Raw genomic sequence first — 19,893 nt, 5'->3', positions numbered from 1 at the left:
TCCACTGTACAAATGTACCACATTTATTTATACATTCACTTATTGATGGGCGCTTGGGTTGCTTCCAGCACTTATCTATTGTAAATTGTGCTGCTATGAACATTGGGGTGCATACGTTCCTTTGAATTGGTGTTTCAGGGTTCTTAGGATATAATTCCAGCAGTAGAATTACTGCATCAAAAGGCAGTTCTATTTTCAGTTTTCTGAGGAAATTACATACTGTTTTCCATAGTGTTTGCACCAGTAGCATTCCCACCAACAGTGCACTAGGGTTTCCTTTTCTCTGCATCCTCTCCAACACTTGATGTTTGTTGATTTGTTTATGATGTCTATTCTGACCTCTGTGAAGTGGTATTTCATTGGTTTTAATTACCATGTCTCTGATGACTAGTGATGCTGAGCATGTTTTCATATGTCTCTGGGCCCTCTGTATATCCTCCTTGGAGAAGTGTCTGTTCAGGTCTTTCGCTCATTTTTTAACTGTATTTGTTTTTCTTCCTGGAGTGGAGTAATGTGAGTTCTGTATATAATTTGGAGATCAAACCATTGTCCGAGGTATCATTGGCAAATATGTTTTCCCACACAGTGGATGGCTTTACATTTTAATGCTGTTTTCTCTAGTCATGCAGAAGCTTTTTACTTTGATGAGATCCCATTTGTTCATTCTTTCTTTGAAGTCCTCTGCTCTAGGAGACATATTGGTGGAAATATGGCTGCATGGAGTATCTGATATTTTCCTGCCTATGTTTTCCTCTAGTACTTTTATGGTGTCAAGACTTATATTTAATTCTTTTATCCACCTTGAGTTTATTTTTGTGTATGGTGTAAGCTGGTGATTGGCTTTAATTTTTTTGCATGTAGCTGTCCAGTTTTTCCAATATCATTTGTTGAAGAGACTACTTTTACTCCATTTTATTCTTCTTCTACCTTTGTAAAATATTAATTGACCATAGATACTTGGGTTTATTTCTGGACTCTCTATTCTGTTTCATTGGTCCGTGTGGCTGTTTTTATGGAAGTAACAAGCTGTTTTTATTATAGTGGCCTTGTAATACAGTTCCATATTAGTTATTATGATCCCTCCTGCTTTGTTCTTCTCTCTCAAAATCTCTGCAGCTATTCAGAGTGATTTATGGTTCCATATAAAATCTTGAAATATTTGTTCTGTGTCTGTGAAATATGTCATTGGTACTTTTATAGGAATTGCATTGAATCTTTAAATCACTTTGTATAGTATGGCCATTTTGATTATGTTAATTCTTCCAATCCATGAACATGGCATATACTTCCGTTTGTTTGTGTCTTCCTTAATTTCTTTCTTCAGTCTTGTATAGTTTTCTGAGTACAGGTCTTTAACCTCCTTGGTTAGGTTTATTCCTAGGCACTTTATTTTTCTTGTTGTTATACTGAGTAGGAGTGTATTTTCTGATTTCTGTTTTTGAAATTTCATTCTTATTGTACAACAATGCCTTTAATTTTGAATATTGACTTTGTATCCTACTGCTTTGCCAAATTCATTCAGTATGTCTGAGTAGCTTTTAGGTGGAGTCTATTGGATTTTCTATGTACACTGTTATGTCATCTGAAAATAATGATATTTTACTTCCTCCTTTCCAATTTGGATGGCTTTTATTTCTTTTTCTTGTTCGATTGCTGTGGCTACGACTTCCAATACTATGTTCAATAGGAGTGGTGAAAGCTGGCATCCTTGTCTTGTTCTTAATCTTAGTGGGAATGCTCTAAGTTTTGTCCATTGACTATGCTATTCGCAGCAGGTCTCTCATATATGGCCTCTATTATGTTAAGGAATGCTCCCTCTATTCCCACTTTGCTCAGTGCTTTTATATTAAATGGGTGCTGTACTTTATCAAATGCTTTTTTCGAATCTATTGATATTATCATGTGATTTTTGTCTTTACTTTTGTTTATGTGGTGTATTACACTCAGTGATTTATGAATATTAAACCATCCCTGAATCCCTGGGATGAATCCCATGAGATCATGGTGTATGACTTTTTTAATGTATTGCTGGTGTGGTTTGCCAATATTTTTTTAGGATTTTAGCATCCATGTCCATCAGCAATATTGGCCTCAAGTTTTCTTCCTTTCTTATGTCTTTATCTGGTTTTGGGATTAGGATGATGCTCGCTTCATAAAGAGTTTGGGAGCATTCCATCTTGAATCTTTTGGAATAATGTATGAATGAAGGGGATTCTCCCTTAAATGCTTTATAAAATTCTCCTGTGAAATCATCTGATCCAGGGCTTTTATGTGTCTGAAGCATATTGATTATTGCTTCAATTTCATCAGCTGTTATTGGTGTATTCAGGCTTTCTGCTTCTTCATTGAGTTTTGGAACATTATATTTTTCTAGAAATTTGTCCATTTCATCTAGGTTTTCAAGTTTCTTGGCATATAGTTCTTTGTTGTAATTTCTTACAATCCTTTATATTTATGTGGTCTCTCCTCTTTCATTTCTTTTTTATTTTATTTACATATTTTTCAAGTACAGTTTTCTGTCCATTTCTCCTATCCCAGCCAAACCCTCCCTGTGCTCCCCACCTCCCTCCCATTTCCACTCCCCTTAGTTCTTGTCCCTGTGTCCTTCATACTTGTTCCTCCAAATCCCTCCCCTTTTTTCCCCTTAAATTCCCTCCCCTCTCCCCTCTGGTCCCTGTCCGCCTATTCTCTATTTCAGTGTCTTTTGTTTTTATTCTGCTTGCTTTTGTTGTTGTTGTTGTTGTTATTATTGTTTAGCTTCCTGTTTAAGGTGAGATCATATGGTATTTGTCTTTCAACACCTGGCCCATTTCACTCAGCATAATGCTTTCCAGTTCCATCCATGTTGTCACAAAGGGTAGTAGTTCCTTCTTTCTCTCTGCTGCATAGAATTCCATTGTGTATATGTACCACAGTTTTTTGATCTATTCATTTACTGATGGGCAACTAGGTTGCTTCCAACTCTTGCTTATTGTAATTTGTGTTGCTATGAACATTGTGGTGCATAGGTTGTTTGAAATTGATGTTTTAGGATTCTTAGGATATAATCCTAGCAGTGGAATTGCTGGGTCAAAAGGCAGTTCAATTTTTATTTTTCTGAGAAAATTCCATACTGTTTTCCATAATGGTTGTACCAGCCTGCAGCCCCACCAACAGTGGACTAGGATCCCCTATTCCCCACAACCTCTCCAACATTTGTTGCTTGTTGCTTTATTTATGATAGCCATTCTGACTGGTGTAAAGTGATATCTCATTGTGGTTTCAATTTGCATCTCTCTGATGGCTAGCAATATTGAGCATCTTGTAATATGTCTCTGGTTCCTCTCAGTGTCATCCTTGGAGAAGTGTCTGTTCAAGTCCTTTTCCCATTTTTTAATTGTGTTGGTTGTATTCTTAGAGTGGAGTCATGTAAGTTCTTTGGATATTTTGGAGATTAAACCTTTGTCTGTAATATCATTGGCAAATGTATTTTCCCATACAGTTGGTTGTCTTGCTAATTTAATACTGTTTTTTCAGCAACCCAGAAGCTTTTTATTTTGATGAGATCCCATTTGTTTATTTTTTTCCTTTATATTTCTTGCTCTAGGGCACATATCAGTAAATATGCTGCTACATGAAATATCTGATATTTTCCTGCCTATGTTCTCCTCTAGGACTTTAATGGTGTCATGGCTTATATTTAAGTCTTTTATCCACCTTGAATTTATTTTGGTGCATGGCGTAAGTCTGTGCTCAAGTTTCATTTTTTGCACGTAGCTGTCCAGTTCTCCCAACACCATTTGTTGAAGAGGCTATCTTTACTCCATTTTATGTTACTGCCCCCTTTGTCGAATATCAATTGACTGTAGAGAGTTGGGTTGATTTCTGGGCTCTCTGTTCTGTTCCATTGGTCTATGTGCCTGTTTTTATGCCAGTACCAGGCTCTTTTGATTACAATGGCCTTGTAATACAGTTTGAAATCAGATATTGTGATCCCTTCTACTTTGTTCTTCTTTTTCAAAAGAGCAGCTGCTATTTGGGCTCGTTTATGGTTCCATATACATTTTTGAAGTGTTTGTTCTATGTCTGTGAAATATGCCATTGGTACTTTAATAGGTATCGCATTGAATCTGTATATTGCTTTGGGTAGTATGGACATTTTGATGATGTTAATTCTTCCAATCCATGAACAAGGTACATGTTTCCATTTGTTTTTGTCTTCCCTGATTTCTTTCTTCAGGGCTGTGTAGTTTTCTGCATATAGGTCTTTTACCTCCTTAGTTAGGTTTATTCCCAGATATTTCATTTTTCTTTTTGCTATATCAAATGGGATTTTTTTCTTGATTTCTGCTTCTGCTGATTCATTGTTGGTATACAAAAATGCCTTTGATGTCTGGATATTGACTTTGTAACCCGCTGTTTTGCCAAACTCATTAATTAGTTCAAACAGTTTTTCGGTAGAGTCTATAGCATTTTCCATATACACTATCATGTCATCTGCAAACAGTGACAGTTTTGTTTCCTCTTTTCTCATTTGGATGCCTTTTATTTCTTTTTCTTGCCTGATTGCTGTGGCTAAAACTTCCAATACTATATTGAATAGAAGTAGTGAAAGTGGACATCCTTATCTTCTTCCTGATCTTAGTGGAAAAGCTTTTAGTTTTTTTCCGGCTGAGTATAATGTTGGCTGTAGGACTTTCATATGTGGCCTTTATTATATTGAGGAATGATCCCTCTATCCCCATTTCGCTGAGTGTTTTTATCATCAGTGGATGTTGTACCTTGTCAAAAGCTTTTTCTGCGTCTATTGATATGATCATGTGATTTTTGTCTTTGCTTTTGTTTTTGTGGTGTATTACATTTACTGATTTGCAAATATCGAACCATCCTTGCATCCCTGGGATGAATCCCATTTGGTCATGGTGTATGATCTTATTGATATATTGTTGGATGCGATTTATCAATATTTTGTTGAGGGTTTTAGCGTCTATGTTCATCAGTGATATTGGCCTGAAGTTCTCTTTCTTTGTTGTGTCTCTATATGGTTTTGGAATTAGGAAGATGCTGGCTTCATAAAAAGAGTTTAGGAGTTTTCCATCCTTTTGGATTTTTTGGAATAGTCTGTGAAAAATATGGGTTAGCTCTTCCTTACATTCTTTGTGAAATTCTCCTGTGAACCCATCTGGTTCAGGGCTTTTGTGTGATGGAAGTTTTTTTTATTATTTCATTTGCTGTTATTGGTCTATTCAAGTTTTCTGCTTCTTTTTCATTGAGTTCAAAGATTATATTTTTCTAGAAATGTGTCCATTTCTCCTAGGTTTTCAAATTTCCTGGCATACAGATCTTCATAGTAATTTCTTGCAATCCCTTCTATTTCTATGGTATCAGTTGTAATCTCTCCTTTTTTATTTCTTATTGTGTTTTTTTTCTCCTCTCTCTTTTATTCTTGATGAATCTACTTAAAGGCTTGTAGATTATGTTTATCTTTTCAAAAATCAGCTGTTGCATTCATTCATCCTTAATTCTGCAGTGATCTTGGTTATTTCCTTCCTTTTACTTGCTCTGGGCTATTTTTGTTGTTCTACCTCAAATTCTTTTAGGTGTAGGGTTTAGTTTATTTGAAATGTTTCTATCTTTTTCTAGCTGGTCCTGTATTGCTATGAACTTCCCCTTCAGGACTTCCTGAAGTGTGTCCCATAAGTTTTGGGTTGTTGTGAGTTTATTTTCATTTGTTTCCAGAAATGTTTTGATTTCTTCCTGGATCTCTTTCTTGGCCCATTCATTGTTTAATAGCATGCTATTCAATCTTCATAATTTAGAGTGTTTGTGGGTTTTTTCCTTGTGGTTGGATTCTAGTTTCACTACCTTGTGGTCAGAGAAAATGCTTGATATGATTTCAATTTTCTTGACTTTGTTGAGACTTGTTTTCTGCCCTATTATGCGGTCTATCTTTGAAAATGTTCCATGTGCATTTGTAAAGAATGTGTAATTTGCTTCTTTGGGATGAAAGGCTCTGTATATATCAGTTATGTCCATTTCATCTAGGGCATTGTTCAATGCCACATCTTTGTTGATATTTTGTTTGGATGATCTGTCTATTTTTGACAGTGGGGTGTTAATATCCTCTACCATATTGTGTTGCTGTCAATATCTTTCTTGAGGTCCTCTAAGATTTTCTTTATGTATTTGGGTGCTCCTGCTTTGAGTGCATATATATGTACAATGTTTATGTCTTCTTGGTGAATTCTTCCCTTGAGTATTATGAAATAACCTTCTGGGTCTCTTTTTATAGCTCTTTTTTTGAAGTCTATTTTGTCTGATATGAGTATTGCTATCCTTTTTTTTTCCCTGTCCATTTACTTGGGGTATTTGTTTTCAGCCCTTAGCTTTCAGTCTGTATAGGCCTTTTGTTCTGAGGTGGGTCTCCTGAAGGCAGATATGTGTGGGTCATGTATCTTTTCAGCTATCCTGTGTCCTTTGATAGGAACATTTAATCTATTTATGTTTAAGGTTATTATTGATAGGTACTTATTCATTGCGGTTTTTGTACCTGTTTCTCTCTCTCTCACTGTTTTTCTTTCTTTTCTTAAAGGAGACCCCTTAGTATCTCTTTGAAGAGATGGTTTGAGGAAGTACCTTCTTTGAAGCTTCTTTTGTCCAGGAAACTCCTCATTTGGACTTCCATTTTATTTGAGAGCCTTGCTGGATAAAGCAGTCTTTGTTGCATGTGTTTGGTTTTCATTACTTGGAGGGTTTTGTTTGTTTGTTTGTTTATTTTCCCATTCCCTTCTGGCTTGCATCATTGACATTGAGAAGTAAGCTGCTAGTCTGATTGGGGCTCCCTTGTATATTACTTTTTTGTTTTTTGCTTACTGCCTTTAAGATTCTCTCTGTTTGAAATTTTGCTATTTTAATTGTGGTGTGTCTTGAAGTGGGCCTCTTTGGATTTCTCTTGATTGAAACTGCCTGTGTTTCCAGGAATTGTGTGACTTTTTCTCTCATCAAATTAGAGAAGTTTTCTATCATTACTTGTTGAAAGAGGTTTTCTATCCCTTGATCTTCTCCTTCTGGTGTCCCTAATATATGGATATTATTATATTTCATATTGTCCTTCATTTCCTTTAATCCTTCTTCATTCTTTCTGAGTCTCTTTTCCTTTTCTTGCTCTTTCTCAGTGTTTTTTTCTACCCTGTCCTCCAGCTATCTGATCTGATCTTCTGCTTCTTGGAGCCTGTTTTCCATTCTTTCTACTCTTTTGTTCAATTCAGAAATACTATTTTTCATTTTCTCCTAGCCCTTGTTGATAGTTTCTATTTCCTTTTTCATGTTAATATAGTTTGCAATTAATTATAGTTCCTTTGTAGTTTCTGGTAATCTGCTATGAGCTCATGGAGCTTCCTGATAACCATTGCTTTCAACTTGATATCTGATGGTTGATTTGCCTCTATTCCATTTAGCATTCTTTCTGAGGCTTCCTCCTTTAATTTCATTTGGGGGTTGTTTCTTTGTGTTCCCATTTTTTGTTAGACTCTTCTTGTTAGTATCTGCTTTTTAATTTGATCTGTTTTGTCTCCCTGTGTTTATGGTGTGAATTACTATGGTAAAAGACCTGTGAGATTCAGTGGTACAATCTCCTTGATCTGAGCTTGCTGATCTTGGACTGTCACTTATGTTGGCTGTCTGTATATCTTTCTGTTTTTATTGTTGTTTGGTCTTTCTTTGGTGGGTCCTTCCCTGAAGCTGGTTAACTGAAGGTCACTCTATCCACCACCCCTTGTATTCTATTATGCAGATGTGAGCAGGTTGTGTTTAAGCTGGTTCCTCCATGTGAACAAGGTTTTGTGAACTCTCTCTTGCTCTTGTTCAGTTGTTTGTTCTGAGTAATTTCAGCACCATTTAGCTGTAATTCCTGATCAGTCCTGGGTTGCTTCCACTTCCTTCTTCACCTTCTTCTATTGTTATTTGTTGGTTGTTCCTTTGTTGGTGTGTTTCTTCTTCTAGCAGGAATAGTGTTCACACTGTTCACAGGTGTTCACAGCTCCCACCTATTCTTTTGTGTGATCAGTTAGAGAGGGAAGGCAAAATGGTTTAAGACAGCTTGAATTTATTCTATGGTATTTAAAGTACCAACTTGTAGAAAAGAGATAGGAAATCCTTTGAATATGTATAGTGTTAACTGTGATATTTCACACAACTAGCCACTTTTTAGAAAGGGTTGAAAGAAGATAAGGCTCTTGTTAAGAGTGGGAAGAATTGTGAGTTGAATCTAGAAAGCAATGAGTTTGTGGGAGTCAGATTATGAGGTAAAGTGAGAATAAAGGATAGAAAATAGGTTTAGTGTGTGAAAGAATAGAGTTAACCACAACAGAAATAAATTTCAGGAAGCAGTAAAGTGAGCTAAGGTCTGGGAGGGGGGCCATGTAGTATTTACAATTGTATGGAACAGCAGTTATTTACACTAGTAATGGAGCAACAATCATGACAGAAACTATGTGATCTGGATAACAATAATAGGATGTACAGGAACTAGAGTAGTGTTCTAATAAAACACAAGTGAAGTGAAAGACAGAAAATTAAAATTACCCTATAAAAGAAAGAACAAGGGAAACCAATCAAGCAATGCAATTTGCCAAGCCAAGCAAAGAAGACTAAAGAAAAAGAAGAGAAATGCAAAAACACTAATAAAATAAAAGATGTAAGAGTAATAAAAATAATAATACAAATATACAATAACTTGCACAGTCTCTGGATTAGCAAATTGAAATTTGTCTCAGTGTCTCAGCTTTTCAGATGACCTCTCTTTGTGGCCCACTCTGATCTTTTATAGCTCCAGGTTTTTTTTTGTCTCACATATGGGAATTTAAAAAAGGAAGGAAGGAAGAAGAGATTAAAAGGGAAAGAACAGAAGGAAGGAAGAAGTAATAAGTTAAAAAAGAAGGAAAGATAGGAGAAGGAGTTATAAGGGAAAAAAGTGCTTAAAAAAAAAAAACCCATCCCGCTAGCTTCAAATTCACCCAGCCAGTTCTGCTGGTCTTTCTGGTTGTAGCAGACTGAAGGGGAATTGGGTTAGTTTTTCTCCCTTCCTGAGCCACCCTCTTCATCATTGCCCAGCCTCCAGCCCAGTTCCTGGGTTCACTGCTGGGCCCCCAATGCCCTTTAGCACCCGGCCTAGGCCTTCAGCCCACCAGTTTTGTTGTTCTTGAGATGCACCAATTAGGGGTAATTCACAAACCACCTTCTCACTCTTTGCTGTCCTAGATGCCAGGGACACTCAGAGTCCCTTCAGGGTAGTTCAGCACCCCCACTGAGTTAAGTCTTTCTGGGGATTGCTGACTCCCTGAGCCCTGCAGTTCTCCTCTGAGGAGGCGTCTCCACCTTCCTCTTAGAGACCCAGTGTCTCTGCAAGGCAGGGGTGCTGCTGTGGCTGCCACTGAGGATACAGGTGCATTCCTCCTCTGCTGTTTCCCCAGGAGCACAGGGGTTGGGTGAGAGGTGTTTCTGGATGGCAGGGGATTTACTGATCTGCACTTCTACTTACAGTGCATTAGGGTTTTGAGTCTTACATTTAAGTTTTTAATCCATTTTGAGTTCTTTTATAAGGTACAAGGAGGTAGTCTAGTTTCATTTTTTGTACATATCTTTTCAATTTATCCAACACCATTTATTGAATAGGCTGTCTTTAACTCATTGTATGTTCTTGCCTCCTTTTTCAAATATTATTTGACCATATAAACGTGAGTTTATTTCTAAGCTCTCTATTATCTCCCATTGGTTTATTCATTGACTTTTATGACAGTATCATTTTGATTATTATGGCCTTGTAGTATAGTTTCATATTGCGTACTGTAATATCCCCTACTTTGTTCTTCTTTTTTAATATTGCTGAGGCTATTCAGGTTTTTGTGTGTCTCCACATAAATGTTTGTATTATTTGCTCTAGTTCTGTGAAAGGTCATCAGCGTTTTGACTGGGATTGTGTTGAATCTATAGATAGTTTTGGTGAGTATGGGCATTTTAATTATGTTAATCATCCTATCCATGAGCACAGTATATGTTTCCATTTATTTGTGTCTTCTTTGAATTCTGTCTTCAGTGCCTTATAGTTTCCTGAGACAGGTATTTCACATCCTTCATAAATTTATTTCTAGGTATTTTATTATTCTTGCCTTAAATGGGATTCCTTCCTTAGTTTTCCTTTTCAATAGCTTATTATTGGTGTATAAAGATGCAATTTACCTTTGAATATTAACTTTGTATCCTGTTATTTTACTGAATTTTTCATTAGTTCTAGTAGCTTTGGGTGGAGTCATTAGGGTCTCTAAATACAGTATCACGTCATTAGCAAATAATGAGAGCTTTACTTCTTTTTTTTTCCAATTTGGATGCCTTTTATTCCTCCTCTTGTCTGATAGCTGTGGCTAGGATCTCCAGTACTATGTTGAATAAGAGTGGTAAAAGAGAACATCCCTGTTCTTGTTCCTATCTTAAGTTTTTAGTTTAGTGTTTAGTTCTTTCCCCATTTAGTAAAAGGTTATTTGTGGGTTTGTTATTATGGCTTTATTATATTGAGGTGTATATGCTCCATTCCCACTTTTCTGAGAGTTTTTGTCATAAATGGATGGTGGAGTTTATTTAATGCTTTTTCTTCATTTATTGACACAATCATGTGATATTCTTAATTTTATTTATGTGGAATATTGTGTTGATTGATTTGTGAATATTGTACCAACCTTGCATCTAAGAAATAAACCCCACTTGATCATGGTGTATGTTCTTCTTAATGTATTGTTAATGCTGATTTTCTAATACTTCATTGAGGATTTTTGCATCTATATTAATGGCAGATATTGATGTATAATACCATTTTCTCTGTAGTGTCTTAATCTAGTTTGGAATTAGGACAATCCTGGCCTCATAAAATGAGGTAGGGTGTCTTCTCTTTTCTTGAATGTATTAAAAATATTTTGGGAAGTATAGGTATTAGTTCTTCTTTTAATGTTTGGTAAAATGCACTAGTAAAACCATCTAATCCAGGACTTTTGTTTGCTGGGAGTCCTTTATTTACTGCTTTGATTTCATTAGTTTTAGTAGGCTGAGAATTTATTCTTCCTGATTCAGTTTGGAAAGATTGTACATTTGTAGAAATGTACCCATTTTATCCATATTGTCCAAATTTGTTGATATATTGAGATCTGTCTGCAAAAAGTCCAGCCATTGTTAATATAAGGAGAACAGTTTGCATGGGATCAATGTAACCTGACATCCAATGATAGTGGAGTGGAATGTGCTTCATGAACAATAACAATTTCACTGTACTAGTCAGTGGGAGTGGTAGACACCATTGAGTGAGCATGTGTACTGTGTGACCATCACATTAAAAATGACTAAGTGAGTGGAGCAATGAATCTTCATCAAAGTTTGCATTAGCTTGAATATAACCTCATGTAAACTATTCAGATGATCCAGAAGGCTGCAGCTATGAACAACTAGTGATTGGCAGCTAAATTATGACAATACACCCACTCATGTATCACATCTTATGCAGTTTTTGACAAAACATCAAATCACCCAAGTGATGCAGCCCCTCTACAGTCCAGATTGAGAACCCTGAGAATTTTGACTTTTCCAAAAACTGAAATTTCCTTTGAAAGGGAAGAGATTTCAGACTGTCTATGAAATTCAGGAAAATTTTCTGATGGGGAAGCTGATGTAAATTGGGAGAAGGAGGCTGAGTCATCTTGTCCTATGTACAATGTTTCTTGTATCTTGTATCTTATTCAATAAATGTCTCTATTTTTCATAGTACATGGTTGGATACTTTCTGGACATACCTCATATTCTTACAATCTTTACATTTCTGTGGTGTCAATGGTTACTTCTTTTTAATTTCTGATTATATTTAATGGATTCTCTCTCTTTACCCTTCATGAGTCTGTTCCCATGCAAACTGTTCTCCTTATATTAACAATGGCTGGGCTTTTTGCAGACAAATCTTAAAGGTTCATCAATCTTGTTTATCTTTTCAATGAACCAATCTTGGTTTCATTAATCTCTTGTATATGTCATTTTTAGTCTCTATATCATTTAGTTCTTCTCTAATTTTTATCATGTACTCCCTTCAAGTTTTTAACCTTGTTTCTGGTTAATTTTCTAGATCATTTGGGTCTAAGATTAAATTGTTTATTTGAGATCATTCTTGCTGTTGAGGTAGGCTTGCATTGCTATGAATATTCCTCTTAGGACTGCTTTTTCTGTGTCTCATAGTTTCGGGCTATTGTGTGCTCATTTTCATTTGTCTCAGGAAACTTCTGATTTCTTTCTTAATTTCATTGTTGATACATTTTTTGTTAAGTAACATTATTTATTCCTCATGTGTTTGTGTGTTTTTCAGTTTTTTCTTGTAATTGATTAGTACTTTTATACTATGTTGGTTGGAAAAGCTGCTTGACATGATTTCAAACTTCACCAATTTATTGAGTCTTGTTTTGGATTCTAACAAGTGATCTATCCTAGAAAATGTTCCATGTGAACCTGAAAAAAATGTATTTTCTGTGATTTGTAGTGAAATGCTCTGAAGAGAAATTAAATTCATGTAGTCTCATTTGTCAAGTCCACCATTTCTTTGTTGATTTTCTGTCTGCAAGATTTATTTATTGACGTCAATGGCATGTTAGAATCCCCTACTATGACTGCATTACTGTCAAATTCTCCTTTGATGTCCATCAAAATGCCTCTATATTGGGGTGCATATGTTGGTGCTTACAAGGTGTATTTAGGTGCACATGTTTGGTACTTAAAAGGATTTTACACTCTTGTGTGACTGCCCTTTATCATTTGTCATTATGTAGTGTCCTTTTTTCAACAGATAATATAGCTTTGCTCCAAAAATCCTAAGGGCATTTGCTGTAAATCACCTTTAAGGGAATGATAAATGTTCTAAACAGTATCCTTATCTGCTCTGACACTTTATGCATACTGAGAGCTGCTGCATCTTATATTCAAATGTCAGAAAAGCTTAGACAGCAACCTGGCCCTATTGCAAAATGTTCTCTTGTTGTGGGATCCAGTCAAAAACGTCAGTTTTTCAGATGCTTGATGAGTGAGCCAGAGAAACATCTTAAACAAAGTTTATGTTGCCTTTAAAAATCAAAGATACCCACTGGGTATTGTGCCACTTTTTCAGTCGTAGTTAGAGTCAGATGCAACAGCTTTTTCTTCACCCTATAAGGGATTTATCAACATGCCTCACATCAATGGGCCTCTAGAAATTTCAGTGAAGTAGAAGATCCCTGAATATTTGTCGGAGTTATTTCCCACCTTCTGACATGCAGACATCTAAAATAAATCTAGAGTAGTTGCTACTCCTTATTCATTAGGTCTAGTATGCATAGAATCAGTGCAATAAACCAGTGTGATATTTCACGAAAGGGAAAAGCAATAAAAATACTTGCAAAATAAATTATAACATAGGCTTATGAGTTGATATATCCCTGATCTAGGACAGTGGAGGTCTATGGTTGGCCTTTGACAGCTCAAAGCAAACTGCCTCCGTTTGTCTTTTCCAACACATAGAGAGAAGAGGTATTGCCAGATTAATAGCTATACAGTTGTCCCTCACTATATCATGATTCACTTATTGCAGCTTCACTGTATCGCAGGGTTTTTAAAACACATATATCTAATTCTGTATCATGGAGTTTTTGCTATAGCATGGGATTTTGCAGTATATAAGTATTTATATAATATTTATGATTTTAATTATTTTTGCTCAAAAATTTAAAACAATATAAAAATGTTAATTCAAACATATTAAAAGCATATTAAATCAAAATAAAATACAGTATGTATTTCATCAGGAGATGAATACAGTACTGTATACAATGTAAATGCAGTACACAACTACTGCTTGCACAAGTTTGCCAACCTGAGATTGTACATGGCACACTACTGGCTGATGGAATGAATGGAAGACAAACAACCACAGCACTGTGTTCTGTATCCTGGGAGTGGATTGGCTCAGTGACAGTAGCATCAGTCTGTTTTCTCTCCTGCAATGGTCCCATATATTCAGCATCTCTCAATGTCCACTTCACATCGACCTCTGATTGCTGCACATAGTGTTGCTCTGTGGTGTTGTGTTTTCGTGAGATTTTCATAAAAGTTTGAATTTATTTCAAGCACTACAATGCCACCCAAATGTGCTGCACCTTCTAAGGCTTTTGGCAGTGAACCCAAGCACCAGAGGAATATGCTTATCATCAAAGAAAAGGTAGAACTTTGTGACATGTTAAAGGAGGGCAAAAACTACGCAGCTGTAGGCCACCATTATGGGATCAATGAATCTACTGTTCACTACATAAAGAAAGATGAAAGAATATTAAGTCTATGGCAACAATGACTTTTAGCAAGACTGCAGAATGTGGTCACTTCCCGCAATAAGGCCATTGTGAGGATGGAGTCAGCATTGGCCCTGTGAATAAATGACTGCAGGAAGAATATCTCGATGGATACCAACACCTTCCAGATGAAGGCCAGGAAACTTTATGATAGTTTTGTGGAAAGTATGGACATTTACAAACGGTGATGAGGATGAAGAAGAGGATGATGATGTAGAAGCAGGGCCATGGAGTGCTTCTCCCACCAGACCAACCCCATTCAGTGTCAGCAAAGAATGGTTTGACAAATTTCAGAGATGCTTTGGACTCAAGAGCATTTCTCTGCATGGAGAAGTTGCCTCTGCAGATAAAAAGCAGCACCAGAAACTCCCCATAATTGCATTCATCTCTCAGACAAAGAGATCAGCTATGCCTACACCTTTAGCATAAATGGAAGTTATGTCCCAGAGCAAAGATACTGCACTACCTGATGAAGTGCCTAATGCAGTGGTGCCTTTAGAAGAGCTGTAATGCTCTTCTTGGCTGTGCAGTACATTCATCTCATCAGCATCACCTTCGTGGCCATCAGTACTGCACAGTTACATATTTCATGATCTTCATCAGTCAAGTTGTAATATATTTCACTGGTGAGTACCCATATAGAATTTTACATATTGTTAAATTTATGTGGGTTTAAGAATGTAGAAAGTGTTTAAGAGCATATGAAGTGTTTATAAGAGTGTGGTAAATATTAATAAGAGAGTTAGAAAGGTTTACAGGAATGTGGGAAGGGCTTACAAAGCCTTAAACATGTATAAATGATAAAATAAATATAATGCTGCTACTTTGCAGATTTTCACCTATCGTGGGGGTCTCTGGAATGAAAATCCCACAATAGGTGAGGGATCATAGTATACCAGGTACAATGAGATCTGTTAATTTCCCCAAGAAATAAAACTACATCTGATACAGTAACTGAAATTGGAGTCACTGTATTGTTGAGTTTATGGTAATTCACTCTTCTTTTCCAAGATCCATCTGTCTTCTGCAAAGGCCCAGTGAATTAGTTCAATAAGGATATCATGGAAATCACCACCTCTAAATATTTTAAGTCCCTAAAAGTGGTACTAACCTTTGCAATCCCTCCATTAATGATGTTTTGTTCTTGATTTACTATTTTCCTAGGTAAAAGTAGTTCTAATGGCTTCATGTGGTCTTTTTCACCACAACAGCCCTTAATCCACAGGGAACCAATGTGGGGATTCTGCTAATTGTTGGGTATGTATATTCTAATTAAGTATTCCAGAACTGGGGAATATCCACAGAATGTGTTCAGTAAAATAGGCCTGAGATAAAGCTCCATTGACCACTTGACTTGTATAGCCCCTCATTCTGACTGATGGGCTACAGAGACATTTTAGATCTCCTGGAATTTGTATCAGTTCAGAGTTATTATTTAGTTATCTCTGAAATGTCTGTTTGTTTACTTATCCCCAATTCAAAGTCAACATAATAAAAGGTCATAGTTTTCCCCAGGAAAGACTAAGAAAAATATTAAGTATATAAGTTCTTTTTTTTCATGTAAATATAGACAAATTTATTTTCAAATAAAACAACAAATATTTCTGCTCAGCAGTTCCTTGGTCTTCAGTACATCCTGTTCCAACCTTACTCCCACTCCCCCCACCAGCACTAGCCTGTCAGGCTTGTTAGGTTTTTCACATCACAAAGGTCATATAACTTCCTCTCTATGGAGATAGTATCGTAATGTCTCCTTCCTCCGCACAATTTTGTTATCTTTATCCATTCAAGAATTCACTCTTTTTTATTATCACCCACAAATTTCTGTCAGCTGAAAGTGACATCCTAGTTTTCCAGGAAGTCCCTTATATGTGATAGTTCTAGTTCTAAGGGACAAATGCCAAACTCTTCCTTCATGTGACATTAAATCAGGTTCAAAGCCCCACACACAAAGATGGACTTTACAATTCTACTTTTTGTATATGACCAACAAAATAGCTTTAAAATTACATTGAAAAAAAATCAGCGATTCTTACCAAATGAAGAATAGTTTTTATGAAAAATGAAGGATCCAATCATCTGAGCTTGATTAAGACTTATAATTAGGTCACTGCCTCAGTTGATTTCAAATTCTCAGGTCAAAGTCATCAAGAACTTTTGCTGTTTGGCTTTCAAAATGGGATGCATCATCAAATGGTCCCATTTTTGCAAAATTTTTTTTAGAGACAAATGCCTTTTCCTCCTGCCTCTGTCTCTGCTACTTTGAGCCTGTCCTTGCTTTAGTAACATTAGGCTTTTTGTGCTGAACGGGTACTTTGACGTCAAATCAGGGATGAACTCCAACTGTATGCCTTCCCACATTTACTAGATGCATAGGGTTTTGTTATACCCAGCTAGGAAAATTACAGCTAGGGCATTACCCAACCCTAAATCTGCAGTTCCTGGAACAGGGTAATGAACAAACATCCGGGAACAATTGGGTTTAAAATTCTAGCCAAATAAGGTAACTAACCCGGGCCCGCCAGAAAGTGCCCGCCAGCAGCAGCACCCACCAATCAGGGACCCTCGCCGTTTTTTAAATAAGCCAATAGCTAACTGCCACTTCTGCTTCTGTATGCCTTTGCTTGCTTGCTAGAAAATATAAATACCCAGTAGTCTGTAAGCCAGGCACAACTTCCATTTTGTAGCTCTGAGTAGCTATGTGACTCTGGTCACAGTTGGGGAAGTTCGCCCCTGCGCAGGAAAATCTTTGGCCATTAAAATTTTTATCAATTCGGTTCCAGACTCCGAGAGTGTGTATTTACCTGCCGATCGTCTACAACAGTTTCTCTGAAGAATGACTTTCTGATATCAGATAAGGTCTGAGCCACTGCTGAAGGCCTTCTCACACTTGTTACATTCATAGGTTTTCACTCCAGTATGACTTCTTTCATGTAGAATAAGGGATGTGCATTGATTAAAGGCCTTCTCGCATGTTTTACATGTGTATGGTTTCTCTCTAGTGTGAATTCTTTCGTGTTGGGTGAGGTGTGCACTCTGGCTGAAGGCGTTTCCACACTGACCATATTGACATGGTCTGTCTTCAGCATGTATTCTCTGATATCGAGTAAGAGATACTCAATGGCTGAAGGCCTTCCCACATTCCTCACATTGGTAGAGTTTTTCTCCAGTATGAATTCTCTGATGTTTAATAAGAAATTATTGGTGACCAAACACTTTACCACATTTATTGCATTTGAAAGGTTTCTCTTCAGAATGAAGGTTCTGATGAATTTTAAGGTTGGCAGTTTCAGAAAACTGGCAGTTTCAGAAAATATCTTCCCACATTCCTGACATTCAAACAGTTCCTTTTTCCTTATATGAATTTTCTGGTGTTGAAGGGATGAGTGCCAAATATAGACCTCACATTTGTTCCATCTGTACAGTTTCTCTCCATTATGAATTTTTAGATGTAGAATAAGGGTTGAAAGCCGCCTGAAGACCTTCTGACATTTATCACATATGTAGGGTTTTTCTGAAGCATGAACTCTCTGATGAAGCAAAATGGATGAAATTGTATTAAAGGATTTTCCGCATTTTCTACATGTATAAGGATTCTCTGAAAGGTCACTTCCCTGCTGACTTAAGGCCTCTCACCCTCATGGGTTTTCTTTCCAATGTGAATTCTTTTATGTACAAGGACTGACCTCTTACTTCAGCCTTTTGCACATTTATTGCACTTACTTATTCTTTTCATTTTGAGTCTTCCTATGAAGTAAAAAGGATAACTTTGAATGAAGGCTTTCCCACACTTTCTGCACCAGGGAGTATTCGCCACAAAGCAGTTTTTCTGCTGTAGACTGAGGGATGGGCACTGACTCAAGGCTTCCCCACAGCCAAAGGTTTTCTTTCCATCATGAACTTTCTCATGGAGATTCAGGGTCATTCTTTGAATGAAGCTTTACTCACACTTACCACATTCATGGCTTTTCCTTCCACTCTATTCTGAATTCTCTGATGAAGGATGAGGGCTGAGGCCTGTCTGAGGCTTTTCTACAATTACTACATTCATAAGGCTTCTCTTCAGTATGAGAATTCTGATGGAGTTTAAAATATAAACTTCGACTAAAGATTTTCCCACTGTCATTACCTTTTAAAGAATTCTTCCCTGGATGCACTTTCTCGGGTTTTATTAGGACTGAATTTTTCTTGCAGCCTCTCTTTCCTGGAGGATCTTTTGTGCTACAGAAACTGGTTTCTGATAGATGTGTTGCTTAGGTTTGTTGCAATGATTTGGATGTAACTTCTTGGTCTTACATTTAGACCTTGAGTCCAGGCCCCTGTGTCTTCTCTGGCTCCATCAGCTGAAGTGCTGTGCCCTTCTCCAGCAAGATGATCACGTTTGGCCTCCGATAAGAAAGTCCTAGACTGAAGCAGCTTCTGTATTTCAGGACAGACTGACTGGTTCCTGTCCCTCAAAGGACAGCTGTGGATTGCGGGGAGCCTCATGGAGAGAGACCAGGTGCTGGCAGGTCTCCAGCATGACGTCAGTACAGATCCTTGTGCATGAGGGCTCAGTTTCTCCCACTCCTCCAGGAGGAAGTGGATGGCCAAGTCTCCAAACATCAATGGTGCCTGTGCCTCAGCAGGTCCCGCCTGGGCAGGCATCTCCATCGTGGGAAATCAGAGGCTGTCACCTTCCCTTGGCCTTGGCCTTTCCTCCTGCAGCAGGCTGTGGAGCGACCACTTTTGAGAGGTGCCCTCAGTGCCACGGACATGCATGAGTGAATAAATATGGCTGAGACAAGATGAGATCTGTTTGGGGATGGAGAAGTGGGCTGTGGCCAGTTTCTCTGGGGAGAAAGAGGCCAGCAGTGGCCAGTTTCTCCAAGGAGAAAAAGGCCTCAAGCGCCCCCCTTCATAGCCTTTTATTGGGTTGTAATACACAGGAATACAGGGTGGCAAGGATCAAACAGTAGATAACATTACAAAGAGATCTGAGTCAGTGACTGTCAGGAAGAGAGTTGCAGAAACTTTGGGAGACATACTCATTTCCTCTCAGACCCTTATCATATGAATGAAAGCACTTTTAGCAGATTTCACAGGTTCATCAGCAAGTCTTTGTGATGCCAGATTTTCCCCCAGGACACACTCTAGCAAGGCAAGGAGCTGCACCTTCCCCATCAGGTATTCGGGCTTAAGGGGATTAGAGCCAGGAAGTACTTCTCCCAGAGGACAATGGGACTCGGGCTTTGACAAAGCCAGAGGGTGGGGGAGGGCATGAGAGTCCATTGCTCTCTGTTGCAGCCCCTGAGTCCTTCCATGAAAGCCTCCCAGGTGGTCGAGTCTGGCTTAGGTTGCTCCCCACTGTGAGGATTCTTACCTGTCATTGACTTCTGACCAAGCTTTGGGGGCAGGGAGAGGAACTGAGGCAGCGTTTGCTACCAGAGACAGGCTTTGTCTCCTGTGGCTGGCACTCCAAAGGTCGTCTCTCGCCCTTAGCCACAAGGGGTAGAGATACAATTCCTAAAACTAGGCA

General features: G+C 37.6%; 1 protein-coding gene across 1 annotated transcript; it reads right to left on the bottom strand.

Annotated features, from left to right (window-relative positions):
• Nucleotides 1–16,663: 16,663 nt before the first annotated feature.
• Nucleotides 16,664–19,022, bottom strand: ZNF667 (zinc finger protein 667). The gene is given in 9 exon segments (XM_053670707.1): nt 16,664–16,768; nt 17,217–17,687; nt 17,690–18,009; nt 18,012–18,357; nt 18,360–18,400; nt 18,403–18,588; nt 18,591–18,706; nt 18,708–18,815; nt 18,901–19,022. Coding segments are annotated over 9 exon segments (1,815 nt in total).
• Between the last annotated feature and the right edge of the window lie 871 nt (nt 19,023–19,893).

This window comes from Artibeus jamaicensis, unplaced genomic scaffold (genome assembly GCF_021234435.1).
Source record: "Artibeus jamaicensis isolate MK-2021 breed Jamaican fruit bat unplaced genomic scaffold, CSHL_Jam_final contig_61, whole genome shotgun sequence".
Lineage (NCBI taxonomy): Eukaryota > Metazoa > Chordata > Mammalia > Chiroptera > Phyllostomidae > Artibeus > Artibeus jamaicensis.
This window is presented reverse-complemented; position numbering and strand designations above follow the sequence as displayed.